The 22,307-nt window shown below is 41.7% G+C and overlaps 1 protein-coding gene across 1 annotated transcript in view; it reads left to right on the top strand.

The window, feature by feature from the left end:
* Positions 1 to 22,307, top strand: part of CSMD1 (CUB and Sushi multiple domains 1) — a 1,609,724-nt gene that overhangs the window by 805,786 nt on the left and 781,631 nt on the right. The window contains exon 5 of the mRNA XM_033104535.1: positions 12,005 to 12,212. Within this exon, the coding sequence (XP_032960426.1) occupies positions 12,005 to 12,212 (208 nt within the window). The remainder of the gene's footprint in view (positions 1 to 12,004; positions 12,213 to 22,307) is intronic.

The raw sequence follows: 22,307 nt of genomic DNA, 5'->3' as shown, positions 1-22,307 counted from the left end.
CAATCGTAGACATTTTAGCGTGGACACTAAAATTGTACGTTTTAAGAAAAAGACGTTATAATAGTTAAACCTATAACGATTACCAAGCCTCAGGGACAGCTTATATGCTTTACGTGTATCCATGTATTTAATTTCTACAATAGCCCCACAAGTTACATATTATCATTGGTCCTGGCTTCAGAGGGAGACACTCAGGCACAGTCGTGAAGTGACTTTTCTGAGGTCACCTAGTAGTGAGTGGGAGAGGCGGAGTCTGAACCTGGGCATTCCGCCACACCTGTCTCTCTCATGCCCTCCCACTCCCTTCTAATTTACGAGAAAAATAAACATCTTCGAAAGAACCTCATTTTGAATTGGGAAACAAGTATCTGAACTTAAATGGTTTCTTCTGAGGAGTCTGTGCTGCCGCCTGTGAGTGTGGGCAGGGCCAGCGGGGATGAGCTTGTCTGGAGCTGAAGCGAGTGGCTGGGCTTCCTCCTAGAGGGACGAGAATGGCTGGGTCCACATGCCCTTCCCCTGCGTGCAGTGCAGGTGACGACATCTGACAGACCCGCAGGCCTTTCAGAGACTGTGTGCCCAGAAACGAGAAGAATACAGGCAGTAAGATGGCGGGAGGGAAGAGTGACAGCTGGTCTCAGTATCTCCTGGGGATGCAAATGGTTACACCAAGCACGGAGCCAAACTGCTTTGTCTGGGGGCCGTGACAATCAGCAGCCTCATGGATTCTAAACGAAACACTTCACCCATAAACAGCTCAAGAGAGCGTCAAGCCCAACGAGGCTGTTTGCCCTGTACAGCCTTTCTCACATTTTTCTTTAAAGGCTAAATATGATTGGCTGAAGCTGTATCTTTACAGAATTATTAGCCTTGGAGAAAACAAAGTACGCAGTGGTCTATTTTCCGGTTGAAGCTTTCCTCCTCTGCAGAAAGGCTCTCTTTGGTTTAGCGGATCCAAACTTCCTCCCTTTTCCTCCCTCACAGCCCTGGATCTCTCACTACAACCCCCACCTCGGTGGTCTTCCCAGGAAGTCCCAACCTCGGACAGAAGGGTGCTACCAGGTTTTGGTCCCAGGGAGGCTGCAGAGAGAAGGTTCTCTGGCCCCAGGCTAAGTCCCCCGGGAAGCCGCAGAGGCAGGACACAAGATACCTGGGAGGTCGTCGGCCACAAGTCACTCTCTCCTCATTTTCTATTTCCAGCCAATGGAATCTTTTCAGGAAACTAGGACTTACTCAAGGAGGAAGGAATGGGGAAGTAGAGATATGATGAGGAAGCATTTCATTTAGGTGAATCTCTGTGACAAGTGTCATATTATACACTTGACATACATTCTGTGATATTATCCCGTCCAAAACAATTCAAGTTCCTCTTGACACTTAGACTGTGCAGGCGAAGACTCCAATTCTGTGAGTTGTGAGGACTCATAAAAGGCCACAAAGACGGGGTGGGGACACCAGGATTCACTTAGTTCTCCTGACATCTACCTCCAATGGCCTCCTCGGGACACTTGAAGGAAGATGTTTGCTTTCGTTGTCGAAGAAGCATGAACAACAAACCATAGAAAAATAAGAGCAAATGAGCTATTGTTGGAAAGTAAGGCTGTTTAGTCAGTAAATCCCTAACCTTGTTTCTGTCTAAACACATGTATTTAAGATAAATAGTCACCCAAGTGTGACAAAACACAGTGTCACTATTATGTGATGGTTTTAAAGAATATGGGATGTGGCAGCTGTTTGGCTTTTTTTTTTAAAGAATTGGCTGATTGTATCCATTCAAGACAGTTGTATTTTCTTGGAAGAATGAATGATAGTTAGCAAGCAAAGAAATAAGCCGCAACATCAAGAATCAGTAGCATGTCAAGTAATACTTTTAATAAAACATGCTACATAATGGATGCCCATGTGTCAATCACAGCTGCCTAAACTTGCAGATTTCTCTAATTGATAAGCCATCCATAATGTGCTGAAAATGACAATGTCACTTGCCAATGCTTTGTGAAATGTCACACAAGATTTTGGTGTTTTTCATTTGTTTGTTTTTTGTTTTTGTTTTTGTTTTCAATTGCAGACATTCTGCAGCTAGTGATGAAAGGGAAGAGAAAGACTAGGACAAGATATAGTTGGAGGGGAGGAGAAGGGGAGAAGTCGTGCTTTTTATGGGTGCTTGGAAATTCTGCGATATTTAAAACACAGCTGTGTTTTCATCAGTTTTGTTACAGAAGGAACATTGTAAAATGAATCTCAAATGATCTGTCATGTCAGGACCGAGCCTTACAAAGTACCATTGAACAGGACCATCTTCATTTAAGGAATCTGGCTCTAAATTAAGTTTAAATGGCTTTAGACAATTTAGTTTTAAGCACTTTTCTTGCATACTGTGCAATAAACAATTCCAATGTAAATCTTACCAAAATTAAAAAAAAAAGAGCCATTGAAACTGTATGTCGATATTAGATTATACTCAGCCTGGTCCCCATGCTTGGCACCTTCACTACACAACAGGCTTCCTGCTAAGCACTTTAAAGCAACAAAAACAATATCTCATTAAATACGATCATTTAAAACGTAATCACAAGTGCCTCTAGTTTCGCATGATTTTATTCCCTGCAGGCGCTGTATTCAGTTGCAGAGCTGTGTGTCTAGTGCCAAAATAAATCCGTACCAAGCAAATGCCACTCAGGGTGACAGGCAGTCGTGGAAGTGTTTAACAGTAAGAATCTCTCTTTCAGGACCCTGCTTTATCTCTTAACTAGCTGTGACCTCTTGGGCACGCTATTTTCCTGCAAAGCTTCCAGTTCAGAAGCTATTAAATTGAATTAATGCTACTTTTAATCTCTCAGGACTGGTAGAGATTAAAAGAGATGCTCAAAGTTCTCAATTTCAAAGAGTGAGATTATTATTTTAATCATTGTCAGTGAAGAGCTAGACTGGAGTGAGAACAGAGACCGAGGCGGCCAACTCCATCCATACAAAGCTCTCAGAGACTAAAGTCAGGAAGACATTACATTTATTTTTCCCTTATAAAGTTAGTATTACGTCATCTACATTTCAATTTTTGTTTTATCCCCATTATCCTCAAAATGATACGAATTAATAGTATTTCTCTCCCCATAATTTAACATAATGAGTGAGTTCAATGTTTACTTCTACACGTAATGCTATAATTAGTGTCTCTGTGCATAGAGCGTTGTTTTTCTCTCTTCTGTTTCATTATTTCCTGAGAATAGACTTCTAGGAGTGGTATTTATGCTTCGCAGACTTGCTGGCATGTTCCCTGTGGCATGGAACTTCCACCATGGTGACTCTCAGGTTTGATGATAGTATTTCCTCTTAATTTGTGAGAATTTAGTAGCACTAAAATCCACCCTAAAATTGCTTTAATAGTCTGTTGATTTCCAATAGAATATGCCTGCTTGCTATTTACGTCAATTCATTGGTTCTCTAAGGAACCATATATCAGGGACCTACAAGATGTCAGATACGCTTATCAATCAAGTTAGTAAGCTTTTTCTGTCAAGGGCCAGATAGTAAATATTTTATGTTTTTCAAGTCGTATGATGTCTCCTTCAGCTACTGCAGCCAGTCATTATAAAGCAAAAGGCCCCATGGACACGACCTAAACAAATTGGTGTGACTGTGTTCCAGTAAAACTCTTTACAAAACCAGACACAGGGCCATATGTGACCCATAAGTTGTAATTTGCTTATATTAGTTCTTGATGCTGGGGTTACAAAGTGAACAAAACAGGAAAAATCCTAACTTCCATGGAAATAATATTTTAATGGGTGGAGACAGACAACGTAGATAAATAAACAAATAAGTAAAAACCAATAAATGGAATATGTAATACCCAATTGTAATAAGTGTTCAGAGATGTTTTCATTAAGAAAATTATATTTGATCCATCCATGCTGTTGCAAATGGCCGCATTTCATCTTTGCTTATGGCCGAGTAGTATTCCATTGTATATATACCACATCTTTTTTATCCAATCATTTATCGAAGGACACATGGTCGTTTCCATCTCTTGGCCACCGTGAATAATGCTTCAGTGAACATAGGGGTACATACATCTTTACAGATAAAAGTTTTCAGATTTTTCAGGTAAATACCCAGAAGTGGATTTGCTGGGTCATATGATAATTCTAGTCTTAATTTTTTGAGGAATCCCCATACTGTTTCCATAGCAGTTATACCAATCTACATTTCCACCACAGGGTATGAGGTTTCCTTTTTCTTCACAGCCTCTCCAACACTTGTTATTACTTATCTTGTTGATAATGGATCTTGAGATTATCAGTCTAAGCTAAATAAGTTAGATTGAAAAATCAGGAACCATATGACTTCATTCATATGTGGGACATAAAACTGAAAGGATAAAAGGAACAAGACAAACAAACACACAGAAACTCATAGTCACAGACAGCAGTTCAGTGGTTACCAGAAGGCAAGTGTGGTGGGGAATGGTAGATGAGGGTAAAGGAGGTCAAATATATAGTGATGGAAGGAAAAATGACTCTGGATGGTGAGCACAATGCAACATATAGATGATATATCATAAAATTGTACACTTGAGACCTACATAATTTTAATTTGATTAAGGGCTGTAGTGACCAGCTGTCCTGCTTTAGCTCCTAAAGTGCCATGTTCTGGGAAACCCATCCTTGGCAAAACCAAGATTATTCGAACCCCTCATGGAGGTGAGAAAGTAAGCCATGTGAGAATGTCAAGACGAAGGTCTAGATCAAACAGACAACCAGAGCTTTGTTCCTGAGGCTACAGCACATGGTGCGGCCACAGCATGGCCCGAGCAGAGTGGACAGCGGTGTGGGTCACAGGAGGGGAGGTCAGAGAAAATGGGTGGCAAAGGACACGAAAAGGCCCTGTAGCCCATGATGTGAACTTGAGCTTCTGTCCTGAGCAATGTGGGAACATCTGGGAGGGGGTTGGGAAGTAGCATCAAGTCTTTTAGAATTGAAGAGCATTACCCTGGCTGCTCTTTTGAGGATAGACCATAAAGTGGGGAGGACAAAGTAGGAAAACCCACCAGGCAGCCATTGCAGCCATCGAGATGAAAGGTGATGTTATTTGCAGAGATATTAGCAGTAAAGTTTGCAAGAAGTGATTGGATTCAGAATACAGTTTACATAAAGGGCTACTAGGGTTTTATGACACAGTGGCTGTGGGATATAAGAGAAACAGAAGAGTCCTGGATGATGCTGTGGCACTTTTTTTTTTTAAGAACAGTGGAGTTGACTTTTATTGAAATGGAGACTGAAATTTTCAGATTTGGAAAGGGAAAGGTGTCAAAAGTTTGATCTGGGAGCTAATAAGTCTGGAATGCTATTTAGACATCCATGTGATTATGTCATGTAGGCAACTGGATACATAAAACTACAATTCAGGAGAGAGGTCTGGAACTGAACCACAAACTTGGGCATTGTCAGCACACAAATGGAATTTAAGTCCATGCAACTGAACTGACGGAGATCAACAAGGAAATGAGGTCCAAAGACTGAATCTTAACGCACTGCACTAAGGATTGGAGATGGAATGAAGCTGAGGAGGGGGCTGAGAAGAAATGGCCAATAGGATTAGAGAAACCCACGAGAGGAGGGGGAAATATTAGTGAATTAAATCATAGGGATACATTGCGCCAGTGTCACATCTTTATTTTTGTGCTATTCTTATGTAAGCTGAAAGCGTTGGTGGAAAATGGGAGGAGGGTGCACAGAATTACTCTGTACTATGTTTGCAACTTCTTGTGAATTTGCTATTATTTCAAGATTTTTTTTTAAAAGCTTTAAAAGTCTAGTGAAAAAAAATATTTTAAGGAAGAGGAAATGGATAACTGTCCAATGTTGCTGAGAGCTTACGAAAGATGAGAATCTGTGAGGAGCTGCTGCAGTGGCCCAGCAAGGACCAAAGCATGGCTCAAGTGCATTCAAGAGGGGATGCGAAAAAATCAAAGACTGCACTTGCAGCCACTTTTCTGAGGTGTGCTGCTGGAAAGGGGTTTTAAAAAATAAGGCTGGAGTTGGATGTGGAGTCTGGAGTTCGATGTGCTTTAGTCTGTATTTTGAATTATGCCCTTAACATCCATCCCTAGCAATAATTCTAAACAAGCAAGGTTTGTGATGTTAGCATTCCTTTTAAAATTGTTTCAATGGGGGAAATGATAATGAGTTTGTATGCTAAGAACAATTCTCCAATCAAAAGGGAACGCGATCATTTTGAGACAGGAGAGGGTGGTGCAGCTTTGGCTTAGAAACTTGATCAGGGATAAAAGCAAGAACACACACTTCGGTGTTGACCCCAGAGAGGAAAACTTGCAGTTCACACAGGAAGGACATTCATGAGCAAAAGTGCAGACGGCTGATCGGATATGGTGGTTCTCAATTAGAAACGTTTTTCTTTTGGTGGTTTGTTTCCTGCTGCAATAGACAGAATCACCACGGGAGCAGGATGTGCTAGGAGATGTGGGAAGGTTGAAGAAGGAGGTACGGAGTGGTCGTCCCCCAAAAGAGACTGAGCAGATGAGAGAAATGACGTAGGCCTGCCATCGCGAAGGCCGCTTTGGATTTGGCCCTCTACTTCAGATTAGACTCACACGCGTGTTCTGTCCTCGGTTTTCCTCCAGCTGCATTTACCTCTATGGGAGGAAATGTGGATTTGTATCAGACCTGCATCTAGTATCGTCTAGTTATGGCAAACCGCAAGGGAGTGATTTAAACGATGGCCATGAAATGTAAGGATGGCACGTGACAGATGAGGACATGAGGGGCTGAGGGGAAGGGAAGGGAAAGAGAGAATTGCAGATCTGATTGGGTCCCAGAGTTGTTGGCGCGGAGGTGTTTGGGACAGTGGCCTGGAAATACGCAAGGCGCAGCTCTGAGGATGTGACACCTCAGTGGAAGACGATCACTTGGTGGTGGTGAGAAGATAAAGGGAGATGACAGGAATGGGGGTTGTGTTGGGGTTGGGTTGTTAGAAGAGAGGGGGCAGATGAACTCAGGGACCAAATTCAAAGGATGTTCTCGGTGGACGTTGACATCAGCAGAAACGGAGAAAACTGTAGGGCTGGAGAGTCAGACAGTGCGCCAGGAGCCACAAGTCTCCAGGAGACCTGGGGGTGCACCCGGGACCTCATGAATGACTGTAAGGAAGACGGGGTTAGATTCTGAGGGCAAGAGACCAAAGCCGGAGCACTTTAGGGAGGGAGGAACAAAAGTCGTCTGGAAGTAGCAATGACATGTGGTCCAGCTGCATGGCCAGGGTTCTTGGCCTATGGAAGCAAAACCTGGACCATTGGGGGGATTTAATGATGCATCATCCTCAGAAGGCATCAGGTTTCCATAAAGAAAGACAGGGAATACCTCGGACAGTCGTTGAGATGTAGGACCTTATATTGATAGTTGACCTTGAGTTTCAGAGGAACTAGTGGCAGAGTTTCCAGAGCTTGGGAGGGGTAGAGGTCAGACACGTGAGATGTGGACATCTGTCAGGCAGTGGGGGTGCCCTAGGAGAGCAGGGTTCCTTCCAGTGATGTTAGTACACGAGGAAAAGGGTTTTATGTTGATATAAAAGGATACTCATGATGGTCTCATAACGTAGCACACAACATGAATAGCAGCAGTAGGAATGGAGGTGGGAGTGGTGTATATCTGGGCCCCTCTCATTCCAGCCCCTGCAGGGGTGGGAGCCTGACCCCTCCCCAGCTCTCTGGGACTGGCTGCTCCCTCCCGCAGCCCCTTCACTCCTGGAGAAAGCAGAGAGTACATTTGCGAAGGGGAGTCTTACCCGAAGCAGTAAAACTTCTAAAACTTACGGGGAAATGCTCAAAAGTAATTTAATTCAGTAAACTCCCATTGTGTGACAATTGTATGCCAAGCTGGAGAAAACAATAACTATTATGCTCAAGTAGTTAGTATTGGCTTCCCTTGTTCTAAGCACTCCACAGTTGTTAATTTGTTTAACCTTCACAACAACACAAAGCATAGATACCATACCTGCACTTACAAGGAACCAAACTCAGGCACAGAGAAGAGGGCCACGTGTTGCACAAAAGTGGGAGAACTCTGATCCAAACCCAGTCTGACTGCCGAGTGTCAGCTGGTACCAAGGTTCTCCACAGCCCCAGGGAGAGGAAGTAAGAGAACATCTCCCAGCATATGAGATGGGACATTGTGTGTGCGTGTGTGTGTGTGTGTGTGTGTGTGAGATATCCTTCCCTGCATATTTTTTTATACAACTTTTAAAATCGAAAAGAGCTTTTACATTCAGTGGCATACTCTATGTTTGATAAATTTCATATTCTCACTCAGGACTTGACTGAAGTAATGTCACAGATACTTGGTACACGCTGGATGGTTGTGGGGCTTGGGTACATCATACTTTATTTAATGATTTATCTGGTATTAAACATTTAGTTGGTTTCAGTTTTCTTCATGATAAATACGGTAAAGTGTGTCTCTAAATAATGTTTTATTCTGTATTTTCTATTATGCCCTTAAGATACATTTCTACCAACATCTATACCCAGGCAAGGTACGTAATAATTTTAGAGTTTAGAATAAAACTTTTAAAAAGTTTTGAAATCCCTTAGGGGAGATGGTGCACCATGATTTCTGCTTACATTTGGAATTACTTCCCCCACTTACAGAAATCAGTAGATTCGAGCACATCTTTTATTAAAAACTTATCTTCTTCTTGGATTAACTTGATGGCACTCAAACTTTTTTTCCTTATATATTTCCTTCAATATATTTGAAAATATTTTTTTCAAATGCAAGATTTTGTGAAAACTCAATATATGAAACTGATTTAAAGAAATAATTGCTCTGACAAAAATTTGGTGTGGGAGCCAAAACCTACCCACTTGACTATATTTTGCTACTTGGAACCTCTAACTCCTTCAAACATATGTCCTAGGAGCACAATTTTTAAAATACTGAACAAAGTGACTCAATAGTAATATTCATCATTTCATTAAAAACTATTTGTTGTGTGCCAATTTTTATAGTCAAGTATTTACCTGGCAGTTTTGAACCTAACTTTATTTTCTTTTTGCATAATGTGTAAGAAAAAGGGGAGAGAGGGAGAGGATGGAATTTGAAACAGAATTTACTTACTTAGACCCCACCCCAATTTTTGAGCTTCCAAAAAAAAATTCTTCTAGATAAAGTAAAATTTTGATACATTTTAATCACTTATTAGCATCAATGGATTAAAAGGAGCTTACGTTGTATTAATATAACTATTTTATTTAAACATTGACCAGAATTAGTTTAACAATTACTTATTCATTTTATTAATGATAGATTTTACTTTGTACATGTGATTTCTGGGTTTACATCAGATGATTAACTATCAAACTTGACATAGTTCTTCCAGTTGCCGGGAAGCTTGCTCATAATCGCATTTTCTTAATGTTTTGCTTTGATTATTTTGCTTCCTCTGCTTGCCTTGACTTTATCTCTTCTTGAAAATGTCCTGCTGCTCTGCTGAGTATAAAAAAATTTCTAGACTCCTGGCTTAGCTACTTGTTGAAAATAAACAAAGCAAAACAAACATGCCAACTCTACACCTAGTGGATTGCTACAATGACAAAACTTTATTCTTGGCAAATAACTTTTGCCTGAAATATTGCTCTACTCAGAGTCTTGCTGCAGTTTTTATAAATATTCTGGTTTTGAACATCACATTTCAAAACACCACATACTTTTCTAATTAAATTCACTTAATTTTGGACATCTACTCTTGAAATAGTATAGTTTGATGCCATGTATAACTCCAGAAATGTATTTTGTTATAGCCCCACCTCTCATACTAGAGATAACCAAATGCAGGCTCGATATAACTGATATAACTACAGGAAATGCTGGAGTCATTCACTCAATAAGAAGAAGAAAAAGGAAGGAAAGTTGACAGAGTTCCAGGCTGCCTCCTTGGAAGGGGAGACACAAGTGAAAAGAGGAGGTCCTTAAACTTGGTGGTCCACTGCTTTGCACATCGTGCAGTGCTAAGAAGCAAAGTAAAACAGGATGCGGAGATAAGGAGTGATGGAAAGTGGATGTTCTTTGATCTGTGGTGGTCAGAGCAGGTGGACCCAGGAAGGTGACTTATGAAGAGACCCAAGAGAGTAGAGGAGGCATATCTCAGACAGGTGATGAGTGCAAAGGCCCTGGGGCAGAACATAACATTATAACTGAGTGAGGAAACAAGCGGGTGGAGAGATTGGACACAGTGGGGTGGGGGCGTGCGTGAGGCCCTGGGGAGGCAGCGGGTCAGATCACATATGGACCTCTCAGGTCCCGGTAAGGTTTGATTTTAGTCTGAGCATTGATACAGGAAGTCGGCCAGTTTGGGACAGAGAATTTTCAGATTCCAGTTAAATTTAAAAGCATCAGTGTGGCTGATTTGTGTGCAAAATATAATGGAGAATGGATGACAGCAAGAGGATCAATTAGTTGGAAGTGTTCTCGTGTGTTCACGCGTGTGTACGTGTGTGTGTATAAACAGTATTAAGATGATTGCCAAAAGTCTGTGGCCCAAATTTTCCTAAGTCTGGCTAATGATGTTTAGTTTTGAAACACCTGTGTGTGGCTTTCCAGTAGAATATTTCTTTTCAGTATTTTATTTATGAATGATTAGAATAGTGTTTAAGAATAATGTATTACTATGTTTTTGCATTATTAGTGTTTATATGAGTAAAGCCTGCTTGTGAAAACACATCTCAGAGATTATAAACTTATGAATTTGAAAATATAATTTAGCATATAAAAGAGTTACATATATCACATATATTTTCCATCAAAATATGACTCCTAGGGTTAAAGAAATGGTATATGAAAATGACAAGAAAGGTTTATTTATTTTATTTATTTATTTAACAGTTCAGGCCTTTATTTGTTAGAAAGATGTGCCTTTTTTATTTTATTATTTTTTATTTTTATTTTTATTTTTTTTTAAGAAGGGCGCAGCTCACAGTGGCCCATGCAGGAATCAAACGAGCATCTTTGGTGTTATTAGCACCGTGCTCTAAATAACTGAGCTAACCCTAAGAAAAGCTTATTACATCTGTACTGATTTTTAAGGTTCTTCTGAAGAGACATAGTATTTTAGGTTAGAAACTTTAATAGCTGTTTCCTAATTAACTTCACTTACATGGACTTATTTGTATGGATAAACTGTGCAATGTGTATCAAAAATGAGACCTTTTTCACATACTATGGTAGTAACTCTGATACTTTTAATTAGTTTATTTTACATAAACAGATTATTTAAGGAAAAACACCATGTCTATGAATATAATCTTTCCTTCCTTCCTTCCAAAATCCATTTCTTTTTAAACTAATATTTATTACAATGGTTATTTATATCTTATATGTTTTTCATCTTTATTAACCTTTTAGTCACCACTTTTCCAAGATATTCCATTTTTAATTTTCATGCACCGATTTCTGACTTGGAAATTTTTATGAATCAGTATATCTTTGTTATGATATTAATCAAGAACTTATCCAAAACTCAAAATCAAATACACATTCCAAACTCCAGGAAATAAAGATTCGGGTGACTATTTCTTTTAACACCATGTTTTTTTCAAAGCCATGTACCAGCGAATTAAGTAAAGATGGCCACATACGTTTAAGTCTTAAAATGTTACCAATGTATCTCCATCTTCCAAGATTCAGAGAAAATCTTTGAAAATATCGTAAGCTGTTTATGAGTGTCAGGTGTGTGGCATCTATACATTCCAGATTTTAGAAAAGCCACACTTCTGCTCTTTCCTGTGATGGCAATTCATTTAATAATGTGATGTTACCATTAGACTTTCAGAAGCCTTTCCATAGAATGGAATTCAATCCAAAGAAACCCTTTGTCAGATTGAGTCTCAATTTGGGGTTAGGAAATATCTGTCACAGCCCGAGAGTGACGCTCTGTAGATATCTGTGTGTATGAGACCATCTTGAAAAAGGTTTCCTTTTGCTTCTGTCCCTTCCAGCTGAGGGAGCCTGCGGAGGGACCTTACGGGGGACGAGTAGCACTATTTCCAGCCCCCACTTCCCTTCTGAATATGAGAACAACGCTGACTGTACGTGGACCATTCTTGCCGAGCCCGGGGACACCATTGCTCTAGTCTTCACTGACTTCCAGCTGGAGGAAGGGTACGACTTCCTGGAGATCAGTGGCACCGAAGCACCGTCCGTATGGTAAGTGCTGGGGAAGACATGCATCTCCCCACCGCTCATAATCAGCTTGCGAAATCCGCGTTCTTGAAATCATCATCGGGAAGCATGAATGTTGTTTCTTTGTCTTGCTATTTTGGTCATGAACACATCATCTACATTGTGACTGATTTGAAAGTTTCTAAGAGGTTTTTATGCTCCTGTTTGGAGCTGGGGGGTTCTCTGTGCCTGGGGGGGGGCTTCACTGGAACTTAGTGTGCCTCTACTCTGGACCTTTACAAAGCCACACGGAAGATGGCAGCTAAGCAAGGTAAGTTTGGGATTTGCTCCAGAGCTGATGCAAAGTAACTGGATGTCTTTAGACTGGACATTTTAAAATGAGATGCCACCGATCTTTGCTCTACGCTGTGTCGTGTACATGGTTGTCTATCTCCTGCCCTCCGTGAAGATGCTGCATGAGGTCACACAGCCACCTAAGGGGTCACAGGCAAACTATGAACACTGGTCCACACACCCATACAGTCTGTCCCCTGGCGAGCGATCGGTGCTCTAGTGTGCATGACAGTGGAGCCAGGAAAAAAAACAAAAGCAAAAAAAAAAGATCAATTCCAGTCAATTTAGGTTCATCGTGTCGGTTGTAAGAAGAGCTTTAGCTGTGTCTCTAAGTGCAATTGAAAGGGGAGAATTCCAACAATAGATGTTGAAAGGCTTAACGTCTGACTCGAATTAAGTCATTTGTTGTAGGTTGAACTTTTTTTTTAGTGATTTAATTTCTTAGAGTTTTAAAAATTACATTAGTTATCTACTTCCAATCTTGAACTATAAGCTAACTTTATATATATATATATATACACATATATATATTAAAATTAAGGTAGAATACAGAGGAAACACTGGCCATTTATGCATTGATAGAAGAGAATATGAAATAAGTGCTTGTGAATATTTTTGTAGGCTTAAGTTTGCATTTCAGTACAAAGACAAAGATATCAAGCCTAAGACATGTTATAAATTAGGCCACCTGTTTTAAACCAGTTATTGAAATTGATTTTCTTTTCTTTTCCACAACTCAAGACTCACAGCTGGGGGGTGGGGGGGTCATATTCATGGATAAATTATTCCCTCACATTAATTGTGCTGTGCTTATGTTCGGTGTTAGTTCAATTAGAGAAAAATGACCATTTCCTCGATAATCTCTGTTTTACATTTTATGTTTAAATTTTGACATAGTTTGCCTATGTATTTATTTTGTTGTACAGTTTTAACCTTAACACTCAAGAATTTGTTGGTGGTATTGTCTGCCTTTCTCTGTGGAACGTCAGTTAGTGCAAACAGGTTCTAAACTGAGAACTGGATGTCCGAGACTCCGTCCCAAGTTCAAACAAACCTTGTAACCTAGGACAGGTCATTTAACCGGTTACATAAAAGGGGGCTGTACTGAGTGACTTTTAAATTGACTCACTAAACGTGTCCTGAGTGCCTCTTCTCTGTCAGTCACTGTGGGAGATACAGTGAGTGAAGCGACATTCTCCCAGCTTTAAAATCACACTGTTTCGGTTTTCAGAAAATCACTGCAGTACAAAAGCTATGGTGCCTGATTCTCAGAAATTATATGACTGATGGTAAAAAAGGCCTTATTTATGAGCGATTGTAGGGAAAATCGGTATCGATTGATCACCACCCTAGTAAGCTGTCAGGTTGGAAGAGAGAGAAAAAGAAGTGTTTTGATGATGATTGGATGATTTCAGAATCCACGATGAGGACAGCTTTTGTGCCCACACTTAATTTCTGTGAGAAAGGAAGCTGTAAGGTGCAGAAGTCCATATTACAGTCTCTGGCGAAAATTAGGGATGTGAACAGGCCAATCAGGTGGCAGCCTGGCCCTGCAAAAGGGCTTCTGGCTGCTCCCTGCCCATCAGGACTCACTCCTGGGCGGGCGAGGGAGCCCCCCCGCCAGGCCGTAGGGTGGCGGGCCGGGTAGAGAAAGGTGCGTGACTGAGCCTCGCCCACTCTTCTCTTCTTACCCTGGTGGCATCTCTGGTCCCTTCTCCTCTCTCTGCTTCATCTCTGCGCAGACTTTCCCCTGGTGCGTGCCTCACAGTGCTCTACTATTAGACTCAGAGTGTGTGCGTGGAAGGGGTCGTGAGCGAGCTGAACTTGTGTCCTGTCTGAAACGTCACGCGTCACGTGGGGCCTGAGAGCAACAAGTCCCAATCTTCAACGTGCAGACAGTATTGGCCTGGTAGCCGGAGATACTGACCCATCTTCTTGGTGTCTGCATTCAGGCTCGAACATGTTCTCAGCTCTCTGAGACCTGGCTGGGTCTTTGCCAGGGCACCAAAAGAGACAATCTGGGAGCAAACTGCAGAAAACGGCAGTCCTTGGGAACTCCTGGGGGAACTTTGACCCACGTGCCTTCCGGTGTCATGAGCTGGGCTGCCCCGGCTCAGCATGCTTCCTCCCCACAGCCTTCAGTAGCCAGAGAGCAGTGTTACGCATTATATTCTTCTGACAGTGTGCAGCGAGCGTCCTGTTTGCTCGGCACACAAGCCCCGCGTGTTGTTATTAGTGCCATCTGCCCGGTGTTGATGCAGAAGCTAAGAGGTACCTAGGACAAGAGATGGCAGAGCTAGATCCACCTCAAGGTCTCTGACTCTAAGTTGGGTTTGCTTTTCACTCTCCTCCGGTCCCTGCAGCAAGACCCTTCCTCCCAGCCTGAACTTAACGCCCTGTACTCTGCTTCAGGAGTTCAGGCTGGATCCTTAAGCCTTGAGCAGGGTCCTACCACAGGGCAGGCAGGCAACTGAAAAGTGATTTTGCCCATCAATAGATGTTAGGGAAGGCAGGTTTTGGGGGCTGACCTTGAGAACTTCCCTAATTGGAAAAACACAGTATCTACGCATGGCCATAGGATCACTTTGTAAATGGAACTCTCCTTGTTCATTTCCTCTTCGATGAAAGGAAAAGTTTTCCTAAATGACTGTTGCAATGTACATGGGCACATTTAAAATACAAAGCAGAATCCCTTGAAATGCCTTTTAAATTATCTACAAATGCATAGTACGGCTTATTTTATAAAGACTGTTATTTTACTATCATTTTAGAGGGACAGTCTCTGAAGTGTTTTCTGGTCCAAATTGGCATATTTAAAAGATTTACCCATCCCTGAACTGCAAGAAAAGTACGAAGTAGCCGCGTAGGTGGCTGCGCCGTCCCCCGAAGCACAAGGTGACACAGCAGCCACAGTAGGACACATAAATGGCCGTGAGCAGACCGAGTACACAAGCACATATACTTTTCTAGTAATCTGCTTTTAAAAGACAGACTATACAAGCAAGGGTATTCTAAGAAGGAGCTACTGGGAAAACCATTGTTAAGAACAATAATGGGATTAGCCTTATTTTCATTTAATTTGGAGTGAAAGTACCAACTTGGCTGTTTTCTGGACAGGTTGCCATGGCTACAGCCAAGGCAGTCTAAATGTGGGAATGATGCGATGTGCCAAAATCATCCGTATATTAAATGTGGAGGGGTTCGTAATTGAAACCTAATTGACTGTGCGTACATCAGATAAGGCTGATTTTTCTTTTCCTTTTTTTTTTTTTTTTACTAGTCAGATTCTAACAGTGTACAGACTGGCTTTCTATCAATACCCTACTTGGAGAGAAAGCTGCCCTTCCTAGTTATCTGTGCAACGTGGTCTAGTGATTCGGGTTTTTCTTGCAATTAGCAACACAGTTAGCGTGAAGCTAACCAAGCATTCTTTCCTGCTGAAGTGATTTGATGGTGTCACCTATGACTCATAGTGCTGGAAATACCAAGAAGAAAGGGAATTGATTTTACTTCAGAGTTCAGCTACTATGGTTTCTGAATGAAGACATGCTTGTTAAAGGCATTAGGAATATATATCCTTGTGACAGAAAGCAACTAAGGCAGCAGTCACATTCTTTCAAATATGCACGATATAGACGAGAATAATTTACCTGCCCTCTTCTGTGACAAGGTGTGTAGGGTACAAAAGGAAAGGAAACAACAAACAACACATACCTTTAAAACGTGTCCCAAAACACACCTCAGTGCATCAGTTCCTTAGAAACCTCCAGTGACTGGGCCGTGGGGACACCCACACCTGAGCACGCTCTTCACGGCCTGTCCTGGCCGGGCCGGGCTCCCCAGCCTGCCCCGCCCTCTCTGAATGTGCCCTTCACCTTGGCTGCACTCGGTGGATCTGGTCTTCACTACAGCACATACTTCATCCCTACACAGCTGTCAGATCCACACCTGCACGTGCAAATCCCATACTGCCCAATTTGGCATTACTTAAATTAAACTAATGCTTAGAGTGGCATACAGATGGCAGAACTCTAAAAGTAGCAGCACAAGTAGAACAAAGAGTTTGTGTAATCTCCGTCCCTGGAAAACGTCCATGATGACGACTGGGAAAACGCACTTTGGCAGGTCTGGATTAGACCAGCCTTATCATTTCAAGTGAACGTCTGTCCCTTTGTCATTTCCGTAGGGCTGATGTCGGTCGTTCTCTAACCAGCATAACTACCCCTTTGCCTCTGTGACCCTGTAAGATCACGTTTGATGACAGTGTAAGTTGTGTAACTGCACTGTGTTGTTCCCATTAACCGGGCACAATTTCACTACTGAATTCATCTAATCAGTGGCGTGCTGAAGCCAAAAGAAAACTTCCCAGAAGTCAGTTGGGGAAGCTGAGTGAGCTTTAAAGAACCCTCAAGGGTCAATTAACACCGATGGTGTTTATGCAACTTGTCACTTAATTGGTAATTGACTGGCTGTGTATTTAACTTCTAATGAGGAGTGATTATGGAGGCTCAGGCTCAGTGATAGACCCTGGAATCAGTCCTTCTGCTGCCCCCTCCAGGTAAAAAGGCAGGGGCGCCCCCTCCTTCCCCATTTTCTAACTGTTCATTTTGAAATCATTTTACATTTGCAAAACTAGCTCAGAGAGTTGCTATGTACCCTGAATCCAGTTGCTCCTAACATTGACCATCTGTGTAGTTACGGAATCCAAGGAAGTAACTCTGATGAAAGGTGACGGACTAGCGGACAGACCTGATGTGGATTTCCCTGGCTGCCCGCTGCCATTGTGTCCCTGCTGCAGGAGTCGGTCCAGGGATGACAGGGCGCCGGTTAGGTCTCTTTCCCTTCTCCAACGTGTGACTGCTGTCAGTCTTTCCTTCTTTCTTTTGGGTTTTCCACTGTGAACGTAAATTTAGTCCTCATGCTACACAAGCCTTGATAATGGGCGCACCAGCACGTTTTTATGGGAGCAAACATAAGACACAAATATTATGTGTGTATAACACATACACATATACAATTCGTACATACATACACAGGGGTGTCAAAAAATGTATACACATGACTTGTATTCATCTTTTGTATACATTACAAAAGTATATATTAAGTATTAAAATTTTAATACAGTATTTTTCTTTCTTAAAATGTGTGTACATTTTTTGGCACCCTCTGTTTGTGTGTATATATATATATCTGCTTTGCTTCATCCCCTGCACACTAGTTAGAGGTTTAAACATAATTAACATGATATTATTTTAGCCCTTTTCCTAAACCCATCTTTTAATCAAACTGCCTGTTTCCAAAACTTACTTTGAATAATTTTTTTAAAAAAAAACAGACTAAATAATAACAGTCACTGAGTATTTGTGATGTATCTGGCACATGTCAACAATGGCGGCTACTCCATTGTCCCATTTTATAGATGAGAAAAGTGAGGCTCAGAGAGCTGTTTCTTCCTACCCAGCTACGGAGTGGCAGAGCGGGAATGTAAACAGATGGTCTGAGCTGTATTTCCTCTTTGTTCAAACACTTCAGGATGATATTTGTGTGTTAGCTTTAAACCAGGAAAAGAAAAGTAGCATTTTGTATTATTGTAATATCATCTTAAACTCACCCCCAGACGTCTGGGCCGGTGGCCCGAGGGGAGCATGCGGCTGCTGCAGTCTAGATGCAGCCCCATTACCCTAGGGTGGTGTCAGCACGAGCCTCCCGTTGGAAGTCTTTTCTGTTATCAGCCACAAAGTAAGGGAACCAACCTTGACACACTTGTGTGTTGGAGTATAAATACGATAATGGGTACGAGCAGGATTCTGAAATGAGGCTTAAACCACAGGTCTGAAGTTTCCATGGAGAGAGTTCCTAACAGTGTAAATGTAATAGTAAGGCTTCCATGCACAACGCTGACCCTTTTAAATTGTAGGTCGGTGGGGAAAACAGGGGCCAGCCCAGGTCATCCCAAATCCTGGTCACCCCCACCCTAAAACTCAATGGGGTGATAAAGGGACATTTCTCTGATAACAACTGATTCTACGGAACAGAGACTTACGTACCGATCCGTGACTATTCCTCGCACATCAGACAAATCCCATTTATGTTACCTGAGCCCATGAGGTGACCCTCTCCGCAATGCCATGGCACAGCCGGCTTCCCCTCGACCTACCTCAGGTGTACCTTTCCGAGGCTCTCATTTCCCTCCCCTTCTGCCTGAGACGCACCATCCTTAGTAGATGCTGAAGGAAGGTCCTTCGGCTGGAATTTACCTGGACCAGGAAAGTGGAGCCCAAGGGCAGGCAGAAGCCTTGGCTGCATTTTCAGGCTCACAGGATGTCCACCCCCAACTCCCTCCCAGGCATTTACCTGCAAGGGGAGGGTCTAATGGCAGGCAGACTCCTTCCTAACAAGAGTGAGGAGTTCACCATGGCACCATTTTACTGCTAGGAATTCAGCCCCACTTTCATCATTGTGTCTGAAATTGATACCCAGAATTTCAAATGTGCAAGACTGATGATGTGAAAAACTATTTTAATTAATAAATATTTTGAATAGAGGAAATGTATGTAATTTGTTTAGTGGTGGTAGCGCTGGATACACTGTAATATTTTACATTTAGGACAGCATGTGACGTGGCCAGACTAAGAGGTAACCCAAGAGAGAGAAATAAAACATCCCTGGTTTCTAACATGGAATCGAATCAATTGGGAAGGCAGTTAGCCCAGGGACAGTCCCAGGAAAACCCAAGGTCCTGGTCTGAGCCCCAGTCAGGCAGACGCCACATCGCAGAGAACACAGCTCTGCTGTAGCATTTCTCTTGTCATGTGACATACACACCGCTTAACCTCATTTTATTGAAAAATGCATTTCCTGTGAATTATTTATATTTCAGGCGATGGGAAACATTTTCCCTTTGGGAATTTTAATTTACTTCACAAAATAGAAAATACCTGGTTTTTGGAGTCACACCTTTCTCTTTTTGTATTTGGTTTTTGTCCAGGGAACAAAAGAATATATATATATATATATATATATATATATATATATATATATATATATATATATATATATCACAATTAAATTTATACTTTAAATAACCTCACCTTTTCAAAATGCACTATGATTTAAAGAGGCCATTGTGCCAACTCTTTTAGTTGTTCTATTTTAATGGTTGAGGACTTTCATTTATTCCCCAGATGAACTAGTTTGCATGTCATTGTGTCTCAACTGTACATTTTGATATCTTCATTTAAAGACTTTTTTCTTAGAACTCTGAATATTTACTCTTTCCCCTACTTCTTAAAGTTTGCAAAGTTTGGACTGGTTAGGAGAATAAGGTGATTTTGTGCATTCCGATACTTCTGCCGCAGATGGGACATTCTCTTGCTTGGGTTGGGTCCCAGTGGTACTTGTCCCACAAGCTTGAGGAGTCCTTCACACAAGCAGTGGTCACAAACATTAGGATTCCATCTTCCAAGTTTAATAGATAAAAGTATCTAAGTTATTCTGATTTGGAACCCTTTAGAGAATTATAGTATCATTTCTTGGTAAATGTATGTTGGAGGTTTTGACTTCCGTGAATTATAAATTTTAGAATAGCTGGAACCTAAGAAGCCTCCTGATGCAACCCCTTTATTACCTGGGTAGGAAAACTGCATCCTAAACATACCCAGGGCCCAGCCCTAAGTCTACAGGTGGTTGGCTAGAAGGGAAGCCAGGTGTTCCATCTGTTCGTGGAGCTGGCTCCGCAATACGCACAGCTGTCTCTGTTGAACTGTGGCCGTGGGGACAGTACCCTCATGTCACTCCCTTTTCTTTCCATAAGCCAGCTGCACAGAGTGGTCGCTACGCCACGACTCCCAACTCAGACCTCCGTGTCCATCAGGATGAGGCTCTGGTGTTGGTTTTGCACTCGTGAGCTTGATGACCTGGAGCAGACCCCTGCTGTAAGCTGCAGAGGCCACGGCAGGGCCTTGGAGGTTTGTGGCGAGGAGAGTGAGGGGACGCAGTGAAGCCCTGCGCACCTTACAGGGCGCATAGAGCGATTGCCTAACTATGATAGCCAGGTGCTTTTCGCGCTAAGAAACTGGGCCGTCGCGAGCTCAGGGTCTCCCTGAGACCACAACAACAATGTTCTGACATAAAAAGCATGTTAAAAAAATTGTGATTTTAATTTGTATTTAGTTTTAAAAGGTCATTTCAGCAAGTGACCTTTAATTATTGTAATTATAAAAGCATCGTTTCATCTATGCTGGACATTTAAAACCCGTGTCTTATCTTTGCTATGGACCCCTGTGAAAATAAAAGCCACAGTAAAAATACTACTTTGAAAGAAAAGTTAGAGTCAAAATGCTGACACCTATGTGTTTCTGGCAACCTGTTGGACCAGAGTAAATCATGCCTCGTATTCAGGGGTGATGTACGTACCATTCCATTTCCTGAAAATCCGAATTCTGGAAGTGCCCAGAACACGCTGTGATAAAAAGGATGCGCCTCGTTAAACCGTGAGAATAGCAGAACGTACACTGACGTGCACATGTATCCATTTAGCAAAGGTTTTTGAATGCATCATGCATGCCAGAAACTCTGAACGGTGCTAGTCCCGCGCTTCTCAAATGTTAGGTGTGTAGGAATTACCTGGGTCTTCCCAACACGCTGGGGGAGGAGAGGCAGGCGGAGATTCTGCATTTCCAGCAGTCCCCAGGGGATGTGTGCTACACTAACTGCTGCGGGTCTAGACAGTCTGTGGGTGGTAGAGATCCTTGACAATAAGAGAACTGAAGTCATTAATTAAGTTTCAAGGGCACAATAGAGTGTTATTAACTATAGTTACCGTGCTACACATTGGAGCCCCAGAACTTATTCATCCTGTGATTGAAACTTTGTTGCGTTTGACCAACCTCCCCCCATGTCTCCGACCCTCCAGTCTCTGGCAAATACCACGATTACTCTGGTTCTGCAAGTTCAACGCTTTTTTTTTTTTTAATTTAATTTAATTTAGATTCCAAATGTCAGTGATATATACAGTTCTTGACTTTCTCTGTCTGGCTTATTTCATACAGCATAATGCCCTCGACATCCATCCATGTTTTTGAAAATGGCAGCAATGCCTTCTTTTCTAAAGCTGAATAACATTCAATCGTGCATGTATGTGTACGTATATCAATCACAAAATTCTTTATCTCTTCATCCATTGATGGATGCTTCAGTTCTCCCATGTCTTCGCTGTTAAGAATGATATTTCAATGAATGTGAGATCTCTTCGTGACAGTGACTTTATTTCTTCAGATGCACACCCAGAGTGTGGGGGGTGGATCATATGCTAGTGCTAGTTCTGATTTTTGGAGGAACCGATACACTGCTTTCTCTTACTAAGCGAATAGATCTTAAGAGTTCTCAACACACACACACACACACACACACACTCACACACACACTCACACACTCACACACTCACACACACAGTAACTATGTAAGATGATAGATATGTTTACAAAGTTGATTGTGGTAAATATTTCACAATTTATATGTATATCAAGTATATATAGTTTGACGCTTATACCTCAAAAAAGCCTGGAAAAATAATAACATAATATTAATAATAACATGAAGTTTTTCTTGGAAAGTGAAAAACTTTTCAGTAGATATGACATGACATAATTTAATATATGCTCTTTAATCTTCATTGAAAAATACCTTATAATTTTGTACTGAGCGGCTAGTGCAAAGTGTAGCTGATCCTGAAAGACGGGGTTCATCACTGAGTTTCACATTTGGGCTTCACATCAGAAACCTGGG

The sequence above is a fragment of the Rhinolophus ferrumequinum genome, chromosome 4 (genome assembly GCF_004115265.2).
Source record: "Rhinolophus ferrumequinum isolate MPI-CBG mRhiFer1 chromosome 4, mRhiFer1_v1.p, whole genome shotgun sequence".
Classification (NCBI taxonomy): domain Eukaryota; kingdom Metazoa; phylum Chordata; class Mammalia; order Chiroptera; family Rhinolophidae; genus Rhinolophus; species Rhinolophus ferrumequinum.
The sequence above is the reverse complement of the archived record's forward strand: the minus strand, read 5'-3'. Positions and strand labels throughout refer to the sequence as shown.